The sequence below is a fragment of the Rhinolophus sinicus genome, chromosome 12 (assembly GCF_057876585.1).
Source record: "Rhinolophus sinicus isolate RSI-liver-muscle chromosome 12, RSI-T2T, whole genome shotgun sequence".
Lineage (NCBI taxonomy): Eukaryota > Metazoa > Chordata > Mammalia > Chiroptera > Rhinolophidae > Rhinolophus > Rhinolophus sinicus.
The window spans coordinates 51,170,102-51,185,777 of NC_142512.1; the positions used below are offsets into that span (position 1 = coordinate 51,170,102).

Genomic DNA, 15,676 nt, shown 5'->3' on the forward strand with positions numbered 1-15,676 from the left:
AAGTGGCCTGTTGGGCCACTGACGGGTCCAACATGGCAGCAGCGGCCGCCTCCCCCGCGCTGAAGCGGCTGGATCTGCGCGATCCTGCGGCGCTTTTCGAGACACACGGAGCGGAGGAGATCCGAGGGCTGGAGCGTCAAGTTCGGGCCGAAATTGAGCACAAAAAAGAGGAGCTGCGGCAGATGGTGGGCGAGCGGTACCGCGACCTGATCGAGGCGGCCGACACCATCGGCCAGATGCGCCGCTGCGCCGAGGGGCTGGTGGACGCCGTGAAGGCCACTGACCAGTACTGCTCGCGTCTCCGCCAGGCGGGTTCGGCAGCGTCCCGGCCGCCTCGGAACCCACAGGTTAGTCCTGACCCCCAGGTCCCCACCCCGCCCGGGGAGCCCGCCCCCCCAAACCTGCCACTCCCTCGAGTCAGCCCCACCCCCCACCTGCTGGAGCCTCACCTGCGTTTGCGAAGAGCCGGCCGCCGCTTTGGGGGTTCCTCTGCTCAGGGGAAACCGCCAGCAGCCCTTTCATTGGCTGCTGACCCATCCTCCAGTCGTTCCGCTGCTGCTCCAGGAGCCTTCCCTGACTTCCGGGCCTCGGTCCCCTCACCGCCCCCCTGGGTTCACTGGACTCTTCCGCCTAACGTTAGATGAAAACGCCAGGGGTCTCCCTCCCAAGACAGTTCAACTGCATTTGCTCCTGTTATTCTTAGAACAGATTTTTTCCCTTTATGTTCACACGTTGCTTCCAAGTTGTTGATTCCTCATCCTAATCGTCCTCCCCCCCCCCACCCCACTCAAGAATAACTTCCACAATCCCAAATAGCCATTCTTCTACCGCTTGTTGGAGGATACTACCAGCCATGAAGCCATCATGTTTTAATACAACATTTTCATTTCAAAGAACTAAGGTTTCTCTAATCAGGTTATCCTAAGCGTTGGTTCCCCCAAATACTAATGATGAGACCTGATGTGGAAGGATGCAGCCCTAAACACATCCTAATATTGGAGCAGCATTTTGTTTCTCTAAAGAATGTTGCCTTAGGGAGAGAGATCCAAGATGGCAGAGTAGATAAACACCTGTCTGCTTACTTCCATGAACACATTAAGATTACAACTAGGGGTGGTTGGATGGCTCAGTCGGTTAGAGCACGACCTCTGAACAGCAGGGCTGCCAGTTCGATTCCCACATGGGCCAGGGAGCTGCGCCCTCCACAACCAGATTGAAGACAACGAGCTGCCGCTGAGCTTCCGGAGGAGCGGCCGGATGGCTCAGTCGGTTAGAGCACGAGCTCAACAAAATTGCCAGTTCAGTTCCCTCTGCAGAGGGTCCTCCCAGAGCAGTGACAAACCCCAGCCCCACACCAGCCTCCCCAGCCCAGAGTACTGGTGTGAAGAAGAGGAGCCCCCACAACATCTGGCTGTGAAAAATGGTGGGGCTTCTAACCATCGTGTGGGACGGAAGGCTGCGGGAAACCCAAATGTCCTCTTAAACAGCCCATGCACAGACTCACTCATTCGCACGCACTCACCTTGGGCTCCAGCAGAGAGACGGTGACTGGGGGGGAGAGACTGAGGTGTGTGGCCTGGGGTGGGAGGGGAGGCCTGGAGGACAAGCACCATTTTCACTGTGAGGGTGCCTACTCCCTTACAGCTGCCAGGCAGGCTCCATCTTTCCTGTGTTGAGCCCGCCCCCTCCGGCCAAATCTGAATCTGATTGGCCTGGTGAGCTCCACTGCTCCACCCTGCTGACTAACTAGGACCCCCTCCCCACCCAAATTCCCCAACTTCCCTGCAGCAGCTGGCCCCACCCACATTGCAGTCTTTCTTAGAAAAGTACTGGAGTCCACAGGCCCCAGGCTGGCGGGGACTGGCCTCTGTGTACTTTAAGACTTTTGCTGAGTAGCTCCTGGCTCAGCACTGGCACCAAATCAGAGTCTACATTAACCTGGTGACCACAATTCTTCCCATTCTTCAGACTCCCTGAGACCCTGCCTCACCCAACTCTCAGGAGACTTTATCAGTGGCTGAATCTTAAGGGAACTGGCAGGTGGCAGCCGGCCTCCGGGAGTCCTGGGTTTTTGCACAGCTACCCCAAACCCGGTACTAATGGCAGACGTCCTCAGTTCACAGTGCGGCCTCTCACACGCACCTTCAACTTTAGCACAGGCAGTAAACAACCGCAGATTGCTTCGTAACTCCTACCAGGTAGTCCTGGGCAGGTCACAGGCAGTGGGTGACCTGGGCCTGCACGGGAGCCCCTCCCCAGAGGCTCCAGAACCAACATACTTGGAGTTTGGCTTCAGACCACAGCAGAGCACCACCCAGTTAGCCCAAGTGGCACACACAAAGGGTGGTCTCAACAGGCTCCAGAGCTTGCTGGGGTGAATCCCGCTCAGTGGGGTAAGCTCCCCACACATCAGCTTATAAGCTGTGGATGTGGCCAAACCCCACAGCCGGTCAGCCTGAGGGTAAATCCCATCTACTAGGTGCCAATAGTGATCAAGTCTCAATTATAACAGGAGGGCACATACAACCCACACAAAGGACACTCCTGGAGCAGGTGACCAGGGAGACTGTGCCATTGCTCCACAGGGCACCTACTACATAAGGCCTCCCCAGCCAAGACTGGGAGATATAACAGAGCTATCTAATACTTAGAAAGAAACAAACACCAAGACACATTATAATTCAAATGGCAAAGGTTAAGTTAAAGACAAAGAATCCTAAAAACAGCAAGAAAGGCAACTAGTAACTTACAAGGGAGCCCCCATAAGACTGCTGATTTCTCAGCAGAAACTTTGCAGGCCAGAAGGGATTGGCACAAAATATTCAACATGATGAAAATCAAGGATACTCTACCCAGCAAGGCTATCATTTAAAATCAAAGGACAGATAAAGAGTTTCCCAGATAATAAAATAGCTACATTTCTATCAACAATTACTTTCAATGTAAATGGATCAAATGCTCCAATCGAAAGACATAGGAGGGCTGAATGGATAAGAAAACAAAACCCTTACGTATGCTGCCTACAAGAAACTCACTTCCGATCTAAAAACAAACACAGACAGAAAGTAAAGGGATGGAAAAAGATATTTCATAAAAATGAAAACAAAAAATAAATCTGGGGTAGCAAAACTTATACGAGACAAAATAGACTTAAAAACAAAGACTATAATAAGAGACAAAGAAAGACCCAGTAATCCCACTTCCTGGTATTTATCTGCAGAAACCCAAAACACTACTTCGAGGGGACGTGTGCATTCGTATGTTCATTACAGCGTTGTTTACAATGGCCAACATGTGGAAGCGGGGGTGTCCGTCAATGGGTGAATGGGTAAGAGTAGGAGGTACATATTATATACAATGGAATATTGCTCGGCCAGGGAAGGGAATGGGTTCTTGCCATCTGCGGCGGCATGGATGGACCTGGAGGGTGTTGTGCTGAGTGGAGTGTCAGACTGAGAAAGACAGATGCAATGTGATTTCGCTTATCTGTGGAATCTAAAGAACAAAATAAATAACCAAAACAGAAACAAACTCATAGATACAGAGAACATTTTGATGGTTGCCAGATGGGAGGGTGGTTGGTGAAAAAGGAGCATGGATTAAGAAGTACAAATTGGTTGTTACAAAGTAGTTATGGTGATGTAGGGTATAGCATAAGGACTATAGTCAATAATATTATAGTTATGTATGGTGTCAGATGGGTACGAGATTTGTTGGGGTGATAGATGGGAGGGGAATTGGGGGGCAAGGTGAAAAAGGGGAAAGGATTAAGAAGTACAAATTGGTAGTTACAAAATAGTCATGGGGATGTAAAGTGAAGCATAGGAAATATAGTCAATAATATAGTAATAACTATGTATAGTGCCAGGTGGGTACTAGACTAGTCGGGGGGGGGGGGTCACTTTTTAAATTATATTAATGTCTAACCACTATACTATACACCTGAAATATAAAATAACATTGAATGTCAACTGTAATTGAAAAATTTAAAAAGGGGGAAAAGGTGAAGGGAAATAAGAGGTCCAAATTTCTAGGTCTAAAACAATGAGTCACAGGGATATAATATAGGGAATATAGTCAATAATATTGTGATAGCGTGGTACAGTGTCAGATGGTTGCTGGACTTATCATGGTGGTCACTTCTTTAGGTATATAAATGTTAAACAACTATCATAGTGTACCCCTGAAACTAATAAAATATTGTATGTTAGCTATGTTTTTAATAAACTTTTAAAAAAATACAGAATATTGACTTAGGGATGACAGAGTGAAAGGGCACTGAGGGTGAGAAAGGTAAACAAGGAATTTGTTTTTAACAAGCTGGGAAAAGAACCTTACAGCAACATGGAAGAAGAAATTGCAAAAGTACAATTTAGCTCCATTTTGGAACTTTTTAATTCAACCTGGATTTTAGAAGAATTCAGGTCAGTAGGCTGGGCTCGCACAATACAACTGCAGAAGGGAGGAAATACATAACTTACTATTTGAAATGAGAGACCTCATCCCTCTACAAGCTTTGCATTTAGTACATGTCCCCCATCCCCACGTCCCCACCTTATGTGGCCAACCTTTGCTATGAGTCATGCTTCAAGGTTTATTGAAAAGCTAATTTGTACTATGCCTGATTTTAGAAATGTATTTATTTGTATAATTGTTATATCTAACCTATTCTCAGTCAAACCCACAAAACTTTGCCTTCTTCAAGGCACAAAGAAATAAAAGTGCCCCAATTTCTGCTCTGACAGAGCTTACAGTCTAATCAAGGAATTAAATCCATGGAAAGCTGGTAAAAAAAAAATGGAAATCATTTCAAATAGCACTAGAAAACATTTTGATAATGGTGATTGGTTCCCAAAATAATTGTGTATACTTACCATAAGAATTCTGAAGGAAGTTACTTCAGACTTGCCTCCTGCTCAGTAAAGAGGGGCCTTTAAGGACATGAGATTTGGAATGTGGGTCTAAAATATTGAAAGACAATTAAAAACAGGTAGTCAATCTGATTAAAGCAGGGTTTCTCAACCTTGGTGCTATTGACATTTTGGCCTGGGTCATTCTTTGTCATAGGGCCTGTCCTGTGCATAGGGTATTTAGAAGCATTCCTGGCTTCTGTGCACTAGATGCCAGTAGCACCCAACCCCCCTCACTCATTATCACATCGTAATAATGAAAAATGTCTCCAGATACTGCCACATAGTCCCTGGGAGATGTAATCACCCCTCCCCCACCGCCACTCTGACCTCCCCCTCCACACACACACACACACACACACACACACACACACACCAATGGATTCAAGCAGCCCTGGAAGAAAGTAGTGGAAGGACAGGAAACCTTGACCACCAGGCTGATACTGAGTATTGAGGAGCCTTTTAGAACCAAGCCCAGATATGATCCAAATGGCTTTTGAAGGTTAACTTGACAGCAAAGGAAAAGGCTAGATTGGAGTGAGTAATGAATGAACACAGCACAGTGAAATATTTTTGGATTAATCTAAGTATGAGATGATGATGGCCTGTGTCAGAACCGTGGAAGTGGTCATAGAAACGTACAGGACATGACTGTCCTGGAATTTAGGAGCAGAGTGCTGGTATATGCCAAGATTCATAGGAGGGCAGATGGCTAAGATGGTTGTTAGGGAGGTGAATTTAGTTCTACATACACTGATTATGGGATGGCAGTGAAACCACAAAGGCTCGATGGGGATTCAGGGGAGTGGTGACAACTAAGAAAGATACGGTAGTAGTGTTCCTCTTAGAGGTGATGTTTGAGGGAAGAGAATCCTGCGTAAGGACACACTGAGGCGTGGAGGCTTGAGGACTGAGCCAGGTGAAGGGGCTGGTGAAGAACAGCCGGCAGAGAAGCCCATAATGTACTCAGAGAAGCGAGAGGAGACACAGGAAGACTGAAGCTCAGAAAAAGGAAGGAGAACGCTCCCTCAAGGGCTGCTCCGTGTGGCCCCACGCTATCGAGACCTCACAAGGGTCCCTAAGAAGCAGACTGTGAGATGGTCAGGTGCAGTTTGCCTCTCCATGGGGCTGAGCAAAGGTGCACACGGCTGGTAGGAAAAACCAGTGAGCCTGCAGCACGCTCCTGACTCCAGTATTTCTACTACGCCAACTTGGATGCCTTGCTGAATGGCATGAAATCGGGCTGTTGAAAGCTTTGTGCCCTAAAATGCCCCTGCATTTCTCCCCAAGCCTGCCGGACCTGACCTTGCTTTTGTTTTGTTCTTCTGACTTAGTTCTGTGCCTTTCCCTGCAGCCACAGCCATCCCAGGAGAAGTTCTACAGCATGGCTGCCCAGATCAAGCTCCTGTTAGAAGTTCCTGAGAAGATCTGGAGCGCGATGGAGGCCTCTCAGTATCTCCATGCCACTCAGCTCTACCTGCTGTGCTGCCACCTTCACAGCCTGCTCCAGCTGGATTCTTCCAGCTCCCGATACAGCCCCATCCTCTCCCGATTCCCCATACTCATCCGGCAGGTGGCAGCAGCCAGCCACTTCCGGTAAGTAGATCCAGCATGAAGAGCATCTCTGGTGAGGGCCGCACTTCACCACTACAGTTCTATGGAGCACATCTTCTTTCCTGATGCACCAAGGTTCTTCTCCTATGGTGTGAAAAATTCCCTGCTGACCTTTGTCATCGTCTTTCTAGGTCAACCATTCTGCATGAAAGCAAGATGCTGCTCAAAGGCCAAGCCGTGTCTGACCAAGCTGTAGCGGACGCCCTCTGCTCTATAATGCTCTTAGAAGAGAGTTCTCCCCGCCAAGCCCTAACAGACTTCCTGTTGGCCCGAAAGACAGCTATTCAGAAACTCCTCAACCAGCCGCACCATGGTAGGTGTGGCTGCTTTCCACACTTTGCCCATAAACATGGGAATGGAGAAGGATGAGATCAGGGAGACTGAAGCATCCAGAGCATTTTCTGTTCCTAACTTTACTGAAGGAAATTGTTTACAAAGATGGTTTCTTCTCATAGGTGCTGGTATCAAAGCTCAGATTTGCTCGTTAGTGGAGTTGCTGGCCACCACTTTGAACCAAGCTTATGCTCTTTTCTACACTTTACCAGAAGGGCTGCTTCCAGATCCATCCCTGCCATGTGGCATGCTCTTCTCAACTCTGGAGACCATCACAGGCCAGCATCCTAACGGTGAGCTCTTAGCCAACATTTTTTATTTTCTGGTTCATTGAACTGATGTTGACTGAGCATCTACCATTTGTCAGCTACTATGGTAGGCTCTGGGGATACGGCATGAACTGGACAAATATGGACCCCAGCTTCGTGGAGGTCACAGTCTAGTGGTACAGAAGGATATTGAACTCAAATCCACACATAAGTATCTGTTTAATATCCCTGATGAGGAAGGCCCTGGACACGGTCTGTACTTTCCTTTTGCCCCTTCTTCAGCGGAGAAGACTAGGTGATTCTTGGAAATTCCTCCTCGGTCCATTTTTTAAGATGCTATTCAGAGGATAGCCCCAATTACTTCTCACTTGGCCTTCTCGTTAGGAAAGGGCATTGGTGTTCTGCAAGAAGAGATGAAGCTTTGCAGCTGGTTCAAATACCTCCCAGCATCCATTGTCGAATTCCAGCCGGTTCTCCGGACGCTTGCACATCCCATCAGCCAGCAGTACCTGAAAGACACACTGCAGAAATGGATCCACATGTAAGTAGCCAGAGCTTCCCCAGGGCTGGCAGGAGCCACCCAGGCAGCCTTGTATGTGGCCATACAAAGGCCAGTGAGGGCTGGGGGACAAGCCTGATCCCCTGGGTGACGCTGAGTATCGCCCGATAGGTGGTACCAGCCGCTCACTCAACTGCCTTCGTGGCAGATTAGCCCCCACTGTGGGAGAACCAAGAAGGAGTCTGTCTTTCAAAATATTATGTAGGGAATTGTAGATTCTCTTTATGTAAGGTTCTGCCACTCCTCAAATTTTTATTTAGCGCATTGATTTTGAAGCCATTCTACGGGGCTCTCAACTTCCTTCTAGACACCTCACAGAAGCAAGGGTAGGCCTGGTAAGGACTGCGGCTCTCCCCGCTCCGTCCAGCCAGAAATTCTGTGTGTATACATACCTTTAAATGCTCTGAGATAAATACGTTTATATATTGGGACCCAGGTAAGAGGTTTTCAAATGAAATCCTGCTGTTTTTCCTAATGTGTGAAACCACAAATCTAATGAGGCCCAAGGAAAACGATTGTGTTGCAGGTGTAATGAAGACATTAAAAACGGGATCACCAACCTGCTTATGTACGTGAAGAGCATGAAAGGGCTCGCAGGGATCCGGGATGCCATGTGGGAATTACTTACCAACAAGTCCACCAGTCACAGCTGGGATGTGGTGTGTCGCCGGCTCCTAGAGAAGCCACTCTTGTTCTGGGAGGATTTGATGCAGCAGCTCTTCCTTGACCGATTACAGGTAAGGTGGGAAGTCATGGGTCCATCTGTTTCACAGCCAATCCTCGTGTGATCTTTTGACCGTCTGGTTGACTCCTGTCACATCCTAAGTGTATTCTTACCCTGCTGACTTATTCTAGGGAGTCCCATAGAATGGCTTCCAGGGGTGGTTCTTTTGGATAAATGAACCATAGAAATGACCAGAGATCTGGATTCTGGTGCTAAAAGGGAGACCAGGCGTCTGTCAGTTGGTCGGGAACGTGTCCATGTTAATCAGTGATGACTTTGTTCTCTGCCAACACCATGTCATTTTCCTGAGCCTGGTGGAGAACATTCTGAACGCGGGGATAGACTGCCACTCAGTGCTCTTGTTTTGTGATTTCCTGAAAGCAGCTGTCATGAGAACGCTTTTCTCATTCTCTTTTAGACTCTGACAAAAGAGGGCTTTGACTCCATCTCCACTAGTTCCAAAGAGCTCCTCGTTTCAGCTCTGCAGGAACTGGGAAGCAGCACCAGCAACACCGCTGTAAACAAGCACATCCACTTTGAGCAGAACATGTCTCTGTTCCTCTGGTCCGAGAGTGCTAACGACCTGCCTTCCGATGCCGCCTGGGTCAGCGTGGCCAACCGGGGTCACTTTGCTAGCAGTGGGCTCTCCATGAAAGCTCAAGCTGTTAGCCCCTGTGTCCAGAACTTCTGTTCTGCCCTAGATTCTAAGCTGAAGGTGAAACTGGATGACCTCCTGACTTACCTTCCTTCTGGTGACACGTCTCTCTCCAAGGATGTCACCCCCATGCAAGCCAAGAACTGTGCGTTTGACAGATACGCCGACGCCGGGACTGTGCAGGAAATGCTGCGCACTCACTCCGTGGCCTGCATCCAGCACATCACAGACTGCATCCGGGCGGAGCTGCAAAGCATCGAGGGAGTTGTGCAAGGGCAACAGGATGCCCTCGACGGTGGCAAGCTGCATATGGTCCTTTTCATGGCCAGACTCTGCCAGTCACTGGCCGAACTGTGTCCTCACCTGAAGCAGTGCATCTTGGGAAAATCAGGGAGCTCCGAGAAACCAGCGAGGGATTCCAGGGCTCTGAAAAAACAGGGCAAGGGGAAAGCTCAGGAAGTCCTTCCTGTGCAGGCCCAGTGGCAGGAAGTTAAGGAACTCCTCCTGCAGCAGAGTGTGACGGGCTACCGGGTCTGGAGCTCAGCAGTTGTGAAAGTGAGTGACAGTGACTGTGTACTTGCTGTGCTCACGGGTCATCCTCCTTTGGTCTCCCTTTTATCATAGTCCGGTCTTGCCAACCTTGATAAGGTCTTTTAATAGTAAGGGAATAACAATCTCATTTTAATTCTCATTACTCTCACTTATCTCTGCCACATAGCTCAAATGTCAAGTTTTCCATTCATTTGTAGCCTGGATTTTAAAGGCAGAAATCCTGGATTTTTTGCCTTCCATCTGATGAGAATGAAAGACTTTCTCAGCTAGACATGGGTCTATATTTCCTGCTCTTCAACCTAAATATCATATTCCCTATAATCTCCACTGGTATTTTAAGAGGTGGCCCCTGGTATTTGTAGAGTAATTAGCAACAAAATTCCCACTGCTGATTTTAGTAGCCAAAAGAAGAGGGATGTGTGCCACTCACCATCCCACAGGACTTAAGCAGTGGAAGCTGGCTTCAAGGTTACTCCCGTATATTGAAACAAACTTGAAACAAATTCTACAGGATCTGAGCGGCCTTTATGGCTATTTGCCTTTTTTTACCAGGTTTTAGCTCATGGATTCGCCCAGTCATTACTTTTAGATGATGCCGGCTCAATCCTGGCCACAGCCACCAGCTGGGATGAACTAGAAATCCAGGAGGAAGCAGAGTCTGGCAGCAGTGTCACATCCAAGATCCGACTCCCTATACAGGTAAGCCAGTGCCACCATCAGAGAGCTGTGGGCTGGAAAAGGAAAAAGAGTTTAGAAAATCATTCAACAGACAGCTTCTGAGGAAGAGCTACAAGTAGTATTTATAACTTTCCACTGGGGGCAAAGTGGACGTAGGGCCAACTAAATAGCAGACCGTTTGAGAAGTCAGTGAATGATTCTTTCCTTTTGAACGGGCTGTGTGCTAATTAGAGAACCACTTACCCTAAAGGGAAAACAGCAACAGCAAACACTGTGCCACCCACCAGGTTATCCCCTGGCCCCAGAGGAAATGACAGCAAATGTCACTCGTATCTGCCAACTGGTCTGCTGTAAGGAGCTGACTGGAGATCCAGGTCCTGGCGTGTACGCCTAGTAGGGATAAATGGATCCATGTTTACTGCGGCGTCTCATTTCATTGGTGCAACTTGGCGAGTCAACACCGCTTTGTTCTTTTAGCCGTCCTGGTATGTACAGTCCTTCCTGTTTAGCTTGTGCCAGGAAATTAATCGGGTTGGAGGCCATGCCTTGCCAAAGGTGACACTGCAGGAGATGCTGAAAAGCTGTATGGTTCAAGTAGTAGCTGCCTATGAGAAGCTTTCAGAAGAAAAACAGATGAAGGTAGGTGTTTGTTTTCCATTAAAAACCCAAATACAACCTTAGCTTTTTCTTGGGTGTGAGCAGTGTGCGTTAAGATTCGGGGTTAAGGATCTCTGAGCCCAGGCCTCTGGCAGTAGTCCTGCTGGCGTCGTGACACCCATTCTGAGGTCAAGCAGGCCTTCACTGCAGGTCAGTGCAGGGGAGGATGAAAGCTTCAGTGACAAAGACCCGCTTCCCAGCCCCAGTACGGCCACGTGCTCACTGAGGGCTCGGGGCAAATCAGGAACCCGTTACCTGAGGATTAAATGTGGTCACTTAGATCAAGTGCTGGGGACACTTGAGGAGGTTGGAAGGATTACAAAGCACAGCGTATGGCACACAAGGTCCATATACTCATTTAAGGGAGTCCCTGCTGTGCAGTCCCCTCACCTTCTGTGACACCTCCTGCCCTTCCTGTGTATTCCCATTTCATCAGTAACACTTTTAAGACAGGACCACCTTCTGATTTGGGAAAGAATTCAGGTAACTCTTCTCTCCTGAGCTCCTTTCATGCAAGGAGCTTTTTTGCCTTTAAAATGACTATCTATGAGCCTGAGGCCATTTTTAAGGGCTGGGTCTCCTCCTTGCTGTGAGGTGTTTTCGTTTTAAGACCAGTTTCTAACATAACCTGTTTGTGTTGTTGTGAGATAAAACTGGCCACATGAGTATAATAAGCTTCTGCTTCTGAAATAACAAGCTGTAACTCAACCAAGACTTGAAGCTGTTTATTACGCTCATGTAACACGTCATCTCCATTAATGGGTGTGGCTGGGGAATTGATTTGCAGAAAGAAGGTGCATTTCCAATGACCCAGAATCGGGCACTGCAGCTGCTTTATGATCTGCGTTATCTCAACATTGTTCTGACAACCAGGGGTGAAGAGGTGAAAAGTGGCCGCAGCAAACAGGACTCCAGGTATCCCCTTCTCTGGGGCTCTCCCAATGCAGCCTGCAGCCTCTGCCTAATGCAAACAGCCCCTTTTCTGGGGCACCACCAAACGGTCTGCCTCTTATTGCGCATTAGCTGTGTTTGTCTTAAACAGTAAGTGCTCATATTACCAGCAAGACAAACAATAACCACCTGCTGGAGAGATTCCACAGTCAAGTGCAGTAGGTGGAATCTCATTCCTCTTTCTTCTGAGGCAGCCTACCAACTGTTGGCTCTAATTTGAGCCTGGAGGGCCCTCCCTAAAAACACCACGGAAGAATGGACTTGAATTAGACGTCACAAAGTTAAAACTCTTGGAAACGACTGAAGCACAAAGATCAGTGACAAGTAGCACAAAATCAGCAATTAAGCAGAATAAATCCAGTTCCAGGATTTCTATAGCATTAAAATACCGTAAGATTGGTTTTTGTCTTTAAAACGTGCAGAGAATCATCATCATCCTATCCCTTTTCAGAATTGAGAAAGTGACTGATGACTTGGAAGCACTCATTGACCCATTCGACCTGGATGTTTTCACACCACATCTCAACAGCAACCTTAATCGCTTGGTGCAGCGAACTTCTGTAAGTAAAGAACGGATCAGTGTGAATGAACCACCCCACTCAGGTTACAAACTAAACCTGTTCCAGCACTTACTGCTCCAGGAGGCAGTGTTGGGAGCCGGTAAGACACAAATAGCTGAGTTTAAAGACTGAAAGAGGATTAAGTAAAATCTCACCACTCAGGCAACCAGGAGGTGACCCCTTCGGTTGTAGATAAGGATTAAGGTTTTACAGAGGGGTCAGAGGCATGTGACTCTGATTCCAACCTGTGGGCAGTGAGAACAGTAATTTTGAAGCATTAACACACTCAAAAGAACATTCCCCAAAAGGATGGTTAGAAACAAAGTAGTGATCGATGTCTAACACACACAGTGATTTTCTGTTAACTGGACAACAAAAACCCAGCATGTCATTTGTCCCCTTTCTCATCCGTCAGGTTCTGTTTGGATTGGTTACTGGTACAGAGAATCAGTTCACCCCCAGGAGCAGTACATTCAACTCCCAGGAACCCCATAACATACTGCCACTGGCATCGAGTCAGATCAGGTAATGAATGAGCCTCAGGCTTTTGATGGGCCCCAAAGCTTCCTGTTCACGCTACTGAAATTCTTCCATCTTGTCTTGGAGGTTCGGACTTCTTCCTCTGAGCATGACAAGCACTCGAAAGGCCAGATCAACCAGAAGCATCGAATCAAAAGCCCAGGTTAGTGCAGAAAGCAAGAGGTTCATCCCTGCTGCTCCTGTCCCCATCTCCCACCAAACCACCCAGTCCGCTCCCCTTTAAATCACCAATAAAGAACTGAAGGACAAAGTGCACTAATGCTGCTTTTAATGGTGGCGCAATATAGAAGTACAAGGTTTTACTAGCTTGAGCTGATAGAAGTTTTAAAAGATGCCCATTTACACTATCAAGTAGCCTCATAACAAACTGTATCTCGAGCTGCCAAAGCTATAGAACATATGCAGGACAGGATGGAGGTTATTTCTTGGTTCTAGTCGGGTGAGAGAGTGAACTGCTAACCCAGCACTACCATTATATTTATGGGGGGAAAAAAGTGACTTCTTTGGGTGGTTTCACCGTCCATTTCTTTTACTTGGATGGTAAATAAAAGAAATTTGCGTTCTCGAGTTTTCCATTTTCTTGTTAATACGTATTTTGTCTCAGTAGGCTGCCATCCATTAAGCCTGCAGGAGTCCTCCTGGGTATTTCTGCATTGTGTTGTGTACATGTGTGTGAGAGCTCAAACAGCTTGTCTTCTTACAGCATTTAGTTGTTGTTTGCTTTGTTGTTAGACAAAATATTGTCAATGAATCCTTTCCATATTCCCTGCCATCAAACCCATTAAGATCCAAAATCCTAGTCAAAAATCTGGTTTTAAAACTTGGGAGATGGTAGTGTAAAAAAAAAAAAATCTTGCACAAACCATCCACTTCATAAGCATGGGCTGGTGCTGTAACTTTCCCCCACAATTCTAAATTTCTACTTCAGATAACTAACCTTTAAATTCTATCCGTAGAGGAACAAACCATGGAAAGGAAGTGTGTATGTTTACCCTTTTCCTACAGTAGTTCCCTTCTTCAAACTTGAGTTCTGTCCCCATATCCTTTTCACATCCCTTCACTAGAGCTATCCATGCTTCTCAGATCTGCTTGTGTGCTGTGTGGACTGAGGGGAGTGGAGGGGTTAGCAGGCAAGAGGACCTGGGTAGACTCTAAGGCACTTTCCTCTCCGTGCAATGGCAGGTTGGCCCTGCGGCACTCTCCCGAGCAGATGACCCGGTGCATCCTGGCTCCTTATTCAGACAGCTTGTCAGTGAGGAAGACGACTCATCGGCACCTTCGTTATTCAAACTTGGTTGGCTCTCTGGTATGACTAAATAACATGGGAACGTATCCACCTCTCTCTAAATAAATACTATTGCATCATTTCTTCTGAAGGTGCCTCTGCTCATTTGTTTCTAAGCCGCACCAGTCTTTCCAGTTTCAAAGGTGGAATGTGGCCCGCTGGTTACTGCTGGGGTTACATTAAGCGTAAGGTGAATCCTTGTCTCACACTTCTTGTGACGTTAGACCTCAGTTCAGGTACCTTACACGTTGTCAACATTCAACAACACCTCAATTCTCGATACTACAATGAGCTCAGAAAGCTGCTGATAGAACAAGTTTGTAAGACAAAAAGTCGTTACGTATTTCTTGACTGTCGGAACTGTATGTTTTCTACTGAGATGTAGGCTCTGGAGGAATAATGGTAACAGAAGTGATCTGGGTATACGAGAGTCTGAAAGACATTCTCTCCGGGAATACAAATATGTAACAAAGAGGGGGACAGTCATTAGGGAGGGTGCTTCACTTACAGTCTCACTTGGATCTGATTGTGCCCCTGTTACAAAGGAGAGTACTTTCAACAGGACATCTACATACTAAGAGGTAGTATGGCGATTAATTTCAGTGCAAGACTGAATCAAGCTTTCTATATTTTGGAAAAAAACTTATGTTTTTTCATGGAAACTAGATACTCTTTACTAGTTTATTGAATTTAAAAAATTGAAGATCCTGCATTTTTAAAAGGCCTTTTTACATAAAGTAGAATTGCTAATTGACAGATTTGGAAATTAATCTGAATTGGACAAACTATGGATTCAACACGCAGATGAGATTTCCTCATACCGTTACCTTGACATGGATTTGATACCCACCCTCAAAAGAATCCTATAAAAATTGCTTCAAAGCCCCTTTGAAATTGCAATAGTGCAGCAAAACCACAAGTAAACAACTGCCTGTTAACCTGTTATTTCAAATATAGACTGAAAAGCCAACAGGCATTTTTTTGTGCAATTTTTTAAAACATCATAAGATGAAATATCAAATCTGCACAGCGCTGTCCCTTCACAGAAGGCAAGAAGCTGCCAGCCCATCATGTTGGAGGCCGTCCTCGGTGCTGTAGGCTGTGAAAGTGGGCCTCCTTCAGGGTCTGGTTGATGTGGAAATAAGGGCCTTGGCACAGTGCAGACTGCTCGGGCATGGGCGGAGGGCTGTGCGGGCTGCACCCGGCAACCACGTGGTTTAAGCTGCTTTCTGGCCCACTGGCCCTGTCCGGGCTGTTGATGCTGCTGCTGCTGCTCCCACCACTGTCACTGCTTGAAGACTGGAAAGAGAAAAACACAGTTTCATGGTTAGGCTGTTTTGTTTTTTGAGAACTTGACTGTGGTTTAACTGACAACACCCTATTTACGAG

At 47.1% G+C, this 15,676-nt stretch overlaps 3 protein-coding genes across 11 annotated transcripts in view; 1 reads left to right on the top strand and 2 right to left on the bottom strand.

Annotated features, from left to right (window-relative positions):
• The window catches only part of SLC39A11 (solute carrier family 39 member 11), a 359,113-nt gene extending 358,529 nt beyond the window's left edge, over positions 1-584 (bottom strand). Inside the window, exon 1 of one of the 3 annotated variants that reach the window (XM_019740426.3) lies at positions 450-584. Coding sequence is in view for 2 of the 3 variants with exons in the window: in XM_088802349.1 (XP_088658475.1) it covers positions 450-537 (88 nt within the window). In the remaining variant the exon portion in view is untranslated. The remainder of the gene's footprint in view (positions 1-449) is intronic. The other 2 variants (XM_088802349.1, XM_074319972.2) reach the window with 2 other exon arrangements.
• COG1 (component of oligomeric golgi complex 1) lies at positions 1-14,378 on the top strand. 3 transcript variants are annotated; one of them, XM_019740417.3, is made up of 15 exons: positions 1-347; positions 6,265-6,506; positions 6,656-6,837; positions 6,980-7,150; positions 7,511-7,667; positions 8,212-8,422; positions 8,828-9,619; positions 10,169-10,315; positions 10,772-10,933; positions 11,739-11,866; positions 12,354-12,462; positions 12,878-12,987; positions 13,069-13,144; positions 13,610-13,644; positions 14,185-14,378. In XM_019740417.3, exons 1-14 carry the CDS (start codon positions 33-35, stop codon positions 13,622-13,624), a joined length of 2,817 nt encoding a protein of 938 aa, XP_019595976.3. In that variant the 5' UTR covers positions 1-32; the 3' UTR covers positions 13,625-13,644; positions 14,185-14,378. The 3 variants fall into 3 exon arrangements, with proteins under 3 accessions (XP_019595976.3, XP_019595975.3, XP_019595974.3); XM_019740416.3 differs by having other exon boundaries at positions 13,610-14,378; XM_019740415.3 differs by lacking the exon at positions 13,610-13,644.
• The window catches only part of VCF1 (VCP nuclear cofactor family member 1), a 17,366-nt gene continuing 14,943 nt past the window's right edge, over positions 13,254-15,676 (bottom strand). For all 5 annotated transcript variants that reach the window (XM_088802356.1, XM_019740427.3, XM_019740428.3 and 2 more), the window contains one exon: positions 13,254-15,586. In XM_088802356.1, coding sequence (XP_088658482.1) covers positions 15,356-15,586 — 231 coding nt within the window. In that variant the 3' untranslated portion in view covers positions 13,254-15,355. The remainder of the gene's footprint in view (positions 15,587-15,676) is intronic.

Coding starts and splice junctions, on each gene's coding strand:
- COG1 (XM_019740415.3), top strand. CDS start 33: ATGGCAGCAGCGGCCGCCTCCCCCGCGCTGAAGCGGCTGGATCTGCGC. Junction 7,151..7,510: donor CACAGGCCAGCATCCTAACG/GTGAGCTCTTAG, acceptor CCTTCTCGTTAG/GAAAGGGCATTGGTGTTCTG. Junction 8,423..8,827: donor TCTTCCTTGACCGATTACAG/GTAAGGTGGGAA, acceptor ATTCTCTTTTAG/ACTCTGACAAAAGAGGGCTT.